Here is a 7,180-nt window from a genome sequence, read left to right as displayed (position 1 = left end):
GAAAACATGGTCCATCACGCCCGGTACCCTCAAAACGGCAAAATTACAAACTTACATGAATTAAGCGGTTAATCGGCTAAATACAAAACCCAAGTATAAACGTATATACAAAATAAAATAAATACTGCTGCCTTACATCTCGGAAAAATATCCAAGATGGCGACGGGCACTAACACGTGCAGGTAAGGTTTTACCCCGCAGTCAAACTAAAATACCCTGCTCGCAGCGCCAATATAGCGTTTCTCTATATTATATACTGTTACTAAAGTGATGGCGGAACAGAGAAAACACTATGTTAAAATAATCCGCTGTTTATTAGTGCCCGCAATATAATATACAATAAAACAATAATGGCGGAGCTGACAGAGACACGTCTGTACTCTGCAGCGTATAACAGAAAAGAGAGCGAGGATAGGTATACGTCACGACAGGTGCTGTGACGTACACCCTGTGATCAGAGGTAGCAGGGCAATTTGTGCCCAGTACCTCCAGGACCACCACACTATTTCATGTAGAGTTTGTAGTTTTGTGTAAGTACTTTATGAATGGAAGATAACTCTATCTTGTATGTGTTTCTATATGTAGAGTTATTGCCCTTGTCTTTGTCTTAGTTCCGGTTCAATAAATGAATGTTGTCTTCAATGACGAGTGTTTTATAATCTGGTTTAATCCGAATGTGTAGCCGGTGGAACGCTGCATAAAATTGGCGACGAGGATATTTAACTTCGAGGCGTAAAGGAAGCTGATCAAGCTAAAGCGTTGCTTCTCCATACAGCGGGAATGGAAGTGCAAGATATATTCTTTACATTACCGGAGGGAGAAGGAGAGGATGAGTACGCCAAAGCCGTGAGCGCCTTGGACAAATACTTTAAACCCCAGGCAAATGTTCCGTACGAGAGGTCTGTATTTAGAAGTATGGCTCAGTTAGAACATGAAACTATTGAACAGTATATTATTCGCTTACGCCAGAGAGCAGAAACATGTGAATTCGGGAACCGGGATGCGATTGATGAGAGAATACGTAACCAAATCATTGACAAGTGTTTTCGTCATAACTTACGCCGGAAGTTACTAGAAAAAGGTAGGAACCTTAATCTTACTCAAGTCCGAGAAATCGCAAGAGCCCGGGAAGACTCTGAGAGGCAAGCCACGTCAATTGAAGGTCGTGTGCAAGGGGCCATTAACGGTGTTGTAAACAAGGTCAGTGTACAAAACAAGAAACATTTTGCGAAAAAGACAAACAGTAAATGTTTTAGTTGTGGTTATGAAGGACACTTGCGGAATGACCCCAAATGCCCCGCAAGGGGAAAGAAGTGTCATAAGTGTAAGCAGACTGGACATTTAGAGAAAATGTGTAAAACCAAAGACCGTGGAGAAAAGAGGAAACCAGGAAAAATTCATCACCTTACAGACCAGTCAGGCCAGAGTGATGAAGACAAAGTGTGCGCTTTTTGTGTCCACCAAAATTCTGTGTTAAATGACAGCCCGGTTGTGAACGTTGGTAATGTTGACCTCAGCATGATTATTGACTGAGGGGCGAGCTGTAATATAATGGGAATGCCATTATTGAACTATCTGAAGAAAAACCACATAAACTATGTTTCGTCCAAAGTTGAGAAAAAACTCTATGCTTATGGAAGTCAAAAACCTCTGAAAGTGGCTGGGATCTTCACAGCAACTGTGAAATACAACCAAACCGTCATTCCGGATGTGGAATTCGCGGTCATTGAGGGAGAAGGACAAGCCTTACTTGGTAGAGATACAGCTGTGCAGTTGGGCATGTTACAGATCGTTAGCAGTGTTAGTGAAGCTGTTAATCTGGACAACAGAACTGTTTTTGAGAAATACCCTAATGGCTTCAAAGGAGTAGGAAAGCTGAAATCCTTTCAACTAGAAATACCAATCAACCCAGATGTTGAGCCAGTAATACAGCCTATGAGACGTATACCCTACAGTTTGCGCGACAAACTCGACAGGAAGTTGGATGAGCTACTCGATTTGGACATCATTGAACGCGTTGACAAGCCATGTGCGTGGGTGTCTCCAGTGGTTTGTGTACCCAAACATTCAGGTGATGACATTCGACTCTGTGTGGACATGCGCCAGGCCAATACGAGTCCGTCACCCTATTCCTCAATTGATGAAATTTTGCATGAAATGAATGGTAGTACTGTTTTTAGCAAACTTGATGTTACTTGGGCATATCACCAGATTGAGTTAAAACCAGAATCTCGAGAAATTACTACTTTTGTAACACATAAGGGTTTATTTAGATACAAACGTCTTATGTTTGGCATTAGTTGTGCCCCAGAAATGTATCAAAAGGTCATGCAACAAGTGTTGCAAGGGTGTGAGAGGGTGCGCAATATTATGGATGATATCTTTGTACATGCAAGTAGTCAAGAAAAACATGATAGATGTCTTGAAAATGTTGTGAGAGTGTTGTATGAAAAGGGGCTTACCTTTAACAGGGACAAATGTGAGTTGACTATGTCAGAAGTTGTATTTATGGGTCATGTTTTGTCTGGTCTTGGCATACCTCCGTTTGAAGCCAAAGTCAAAGCCGTTGTCGAAGCACGCGAATCGAAAACTTCGAGTGAAGTGCGCAGTTTCTTAGGGCTTGTTGAGAGAGTTGACGCGCAAGAATTCAGTTTTTAAATGGGGAAAATCTGAACAACAGTCATTTGTAGAATTGAAGCGTCGTCTGGCAGATGCCAAAACGTTGGGTTACTATGACAAATCTGCGCCGACTAAAGTTATAGCCGATGCTAGTCCTGTAGGACTCGGGGCGGTGCTGGTGCAAGAACAAAATGGTGAACATCGGGTTCTTTTTGTACGCGAGCCGTAGGTTAAGTGATACAGAACGTCGCTATTCGCAGACAAAGAGGCCCTAGCCTTAGTTTGGGCGTGCGAAAGGTTTCATGTTTGTTTGTACGGTACAGAGTTTGAGCTACTCACTGATCACAAACCGTTTGAATGTATATATTCTCCGAAGTCGAAAGTTTGTGCTAGAATAGAACGATGGGTGCTTCGAATGCAACTATACACATTTAAAGTTCGGTACATTCCTGGTCCAAGAAATATCGCAGATACACTTTTGCGTCTGGTTAAGAATGACCCTGCTCAACAGTCGCTTGATTTGGAGGATGCTTATGTGAGGTTTGTAGCTAAGGAAGCTACCCCGATGGCGATGACAACACGTGAGATCGAGAGAGCGTCGGAGAATGATGCAGAACTGTGTGCTATAAGAGACTGTCTTGTAAGCCAGCAATGGCATCGTATAGAATTTAAGCAATATTTGCCAGTGCGTACTGAGTTGTGTTCAATTGGTAAGTTAGTACTGCGTGGTACCCGAATTGTTATTCCCTCACAGTTGCGTAATCAGGTTCTTGAGCTTGCGCATGAAGGCCATCCTGGCATTGTTGCAATGTAATCTCTGCTAAGAAGTAAAGTATGGTGGCCAGGGTTGGATAAAAGTGTTGAAAAATTTTGCCAAAGTTGTTATGGTTGCCAGTTAGTGGGTCAACCGAGTAAACCTGAACCGGTGAAGCGCACTGAATTGCCTTCCGCACCATGGCAACATCTTGCCGCTGATCTTTTAGGGCCGTTGCCTAGTAAAGAGTATATATTTGTGCTCGTAGACTATTATAGTCGATATTTTGAGGTTGCGATTACGAACAAGAGGCCCTCGGGCCTTATAGGTCACCTGAGTATCATGTAACAACTTTCCAGTGATTATATTTGGTTCGTGTTTTAATCCATGAAATTCACAAATTTTGAAAGAGGCACCATTGCTTATCAAAGGGCGGATTTCAAAGCATTAATTCATTTTTAGTCAAAGTACCCCCCTGGTACCCCTGACCCCGCAGCCCTGAGAAATTATCTATTTTGAAAGAGGCTCCTTTCTTCATTATAAGGCCAGCATTTTTTTTATGTTTAGGTTTAGTTATGAACATGAGAATAAAAAAGTCCCGAAGGAGAAGGAAATAAAATTTTTTTTTGATAAATCAATTATTAACATTGGTACATTCTTTTTTTATGCTATCCTAATAGGCTCCTTACCACTGGACACATAATGCTTACAAATAGGAAAGTAGAACATTTAATTGCTTATTTCATCATCTGCCAGTTTGGGCCTGTTACCGGTATATAAATTTTGTGATGTTGATCAAAATATATTTCAATATATCTTCATTTTTTTAAATATGTGTTATATGAATGTGTAGACATTGTTCTAAAATTTACTTGATGCCTAAAATTATAATTCCTATCATAAAACAGACAGGGAGTATTGGGGAGTAGGGTCAACATTTTTTTCAATTAAGTGTAAAATAATTTTTCTGGCTGATACAAATGATACTACATGCCTGTATATATTTGTATATTCTTGCCTTTTAATAGTTTTTTTTTTATTTCTTCAGATTATTTTTAATTTCTTCCTCAAATGGAATTAACTTCTCCCATAGTTTTATTCATTACATCTGAGGCATAAGCAACCCTTTTCTGAAGAATGAGGCTTAGACTGTAAGCTATAATAGAGACCTAAACAATGTCCCTGGCAATATGCAATAGCTACCACGGGCAGCTAAAAACCTGGGGGAGGAAAATAATTTACAGTAACTTTTGAAACGAATACATAATTATCTCACCATCATGTCATTGTGCAACAAAGTCGTCAGCATTTTATTTGTCTTTTGAACAGGTGAAACGTTTTGAATGGCACTCTTATCGATGAATTTTACACTAAACCAAGCTCTTCTCAGATCTAGCTTTATTTTCCTACCCGCCGTTTCATCCTAAAAGTAAAACCGGAAGTGCGAGTTCGTAAATTTGAAATCTCGATCCCGACTCAAATTTGACATCGGAAAGAAAAAAAATGTTTTATTTTTTTCTGAACATTCAAAACCTTGAGCGAAGGGTTTGAAAAACTCAAAAAAATAAATCCTGGCCTTAAATATGTAATAAGATCATTAGCATATTAACCAGGGGCAAAGGATAAGATGTTCAAAGAATTCATGCATTTCCCTATATAATCATTAGAGCCCCCCCCCCTTAAACAAGAACCCCTGACCCTGGGGCCATAAAATTCACAATTTTGGTAGAGGCACACTTGCTTATCATCACTATAAACTTAATTTGTTTTATTTAATACCCAGGAGCAGAGAAGAAGATTTTAAAAGAATTCATGTATTTTCACTATATAATCAATAGAGCCCCGCCCTAACACCAGAACCCCTGACCCTGGGGCCATAAAATTCACAATTTTGGTAGAGGCACTCTTGCTCATCATAACTATGTACTTAGTTGGTTTATTTAATACCCAGGAGCAGAGAAGAAGATTTTCAAAGAAATAATGCATTTTCACTACCTACTTATTTAGCCCCGCCCTAGCACTATAACCCCTGATCCTAGGGCCATGAATTTCACAATTGTGGTAGAGGACTCATTGCTGATTACAATCATGCAAACAGTTTGCCTGCTTGTTGTCCAGGAGTAAAGAAGAAGATTTTTAAAAGATTGCATTAATTTTAGTGGTTTTGGCCCCACCCCTCAGGCCCCAGGGGGGCAGGGATCATGAAATTCACAATTTTTGTTCCCCTCCACCCATAGATGCTTTGTGCCAAATTTGGTTGAAATTGGTTCAGTGGTTTCAGAGAAGAAGCTGAAAATGTTCAAATGTTAACACACGACGAACGACGCACGACGATGGACGAAAACGGATAGCAATAGGTCACCTGAGTTTACTCAGGTGACCTAAAAATATGTCGTCAGAGCAGATAACAGGTCTCATATCGAAGTTCTGTTTAACTCATGGATTGCCGTATTCAATCCACACCGACAATGGTCCACAGTTTGTTAGCGAACATTTTAAGAATTACATGTTTGAAATGGCATTGTTCATCATAAAATAACCCCCCTATGGCCACAGGCAAACGGCGAGGTTGAGCGACAGAATAGGTCAATTATGAAACGTGTTCGGATTGCATTTGCCGAAGGCCGAGATCGGAAATCTGAACTTGACAAATTTCTTGTGATGTATTGAAATACACCACATTCGACAACGTTGTCCGTCTCAGTTACTTTTCGGGCGTAAACTCCGCATGAAGTTGCCTGAGCTTTTTGACTATAATGTTGATGACCTTGAAGTACGCGACCGCGATGCAGAAAGGAAGGAGAAGGGTAAAATGTATTCAGATAAACGTCGCATGGCAGCCAAAACCGATATTCGTGCAGGTGACCAAGTTCTGTGAAACAAGACCGTGAAAATAAGTTGTCTACTCCATTTAACAAGTCACCTTTTAAAGTTGTTAAGATGAATGGCAACAGTGCAATTGTTGAATCAGATCAAGGGGTACAATACAAGCGAAATGTTACTCATTTAAAGAAATTTAATGAGAGAGAGATTGAGAGTACGTGTACATCAAATGATTTACAATGTAATGAGTCACAATCTATTGTTGATGATGAAGTTCTTGATGATAACTCTGAAATGAAACTTGATACAAATGCTGATAGTAAGCCAGAAAGTGATTGTAGTTCTGCACCTGTTAATGTTGCGAATAAATCAAATGTCCAAAATACTGATCTAAATGTCAATCAACGACCTGTTAGAAACAAGAGACTTCCGTCAAGATTTGAAATGTATTAGTGGAAAACTATGTGTGAACTCTGGATCATGTATTGACTATTCCAAATGTACTATGAACTGAGTGTGCATTTAATATTCATGTTTTCACCATTTATGTTTGTTATATTTTCTTTGGAAAATAATCATATGATTTCTGTTGATACTAAGTAGTATGCCTTAAGCATGTTAAGTGTGAATTGTAATAGATAGTTCTGGCTGAAAATTATGTTTCTGAGCGAGAAAGGAAGGGATGTAGAGTTTGTAGTTTTGTGTAAGTACTTTATGAATGGAAGATAACTCTATCTTGTATGTGTTTCTATATGTAGAGTTATTGCCCTTGTCTTTGTCTTAGTTCCGGTTCAATAAATGGATGTTGTCTTCAATGACGAGTGTTTTATTATCTGGTTTAATTCGAATGTGTAGCCTGTGGAACGCTACATTTCACAAGTTTAAATTGTTTTTGGAAAATTGGGGTATTGCTTACAATTACAAAGATATATCTTGACAAATTTGACAACCAACATTTCTGGAATTATTAAACGTAGTATTTTA

The 7,180-nt window shown here is 39.4% G+C and overlaps 1 protein-coding gene across 1 annotated transcript; it reads left to right on the top strand.

Moving 5' to 3' along the window:
* Positions 1–1,551: 1,551 nt before the first annotated feature.
* Positions 1,552–6,251, top strand: LOC134278115 (uncharacterized protein K02A2.6-like). The gene is made up of 4 exons (XM_062760441.1): positions 1,552–2,596; positions 2,691–2,813; positions 3,057–3,329; positions 6,148–6,251. Exons 1-4 carry the CDS (start codon positions 1,552–1,554, stop codon positions 6,249–6,251), a joined length of 1,545 nt encoding a protein of 514 aa, XP_062616425.1.
* Positions 6,252–7,180: the final 929 nt, after the last annotated feature.

This window comes from Saccostrea cucullata, unplaced genomic scaffold, assembly GCF_032062105.1.
Source record: "Saccostrea cucullata isolate Sc308-1 unplaced genomic scaffold, CSIRO_AGI_Scuc_v1 ctg6667, whole genome shotgun sequence".
NCBI lineage: Eukaryota > Metazoa > Mollusca > Bivalvia > Ostreida > Ostreidae > Saccostrea > Saccostrea cuccullata.
Note: the sequence above shows the minus strand (reverse complement) of the source record. Positions and strands in the feature narration are given on the sequence as shown.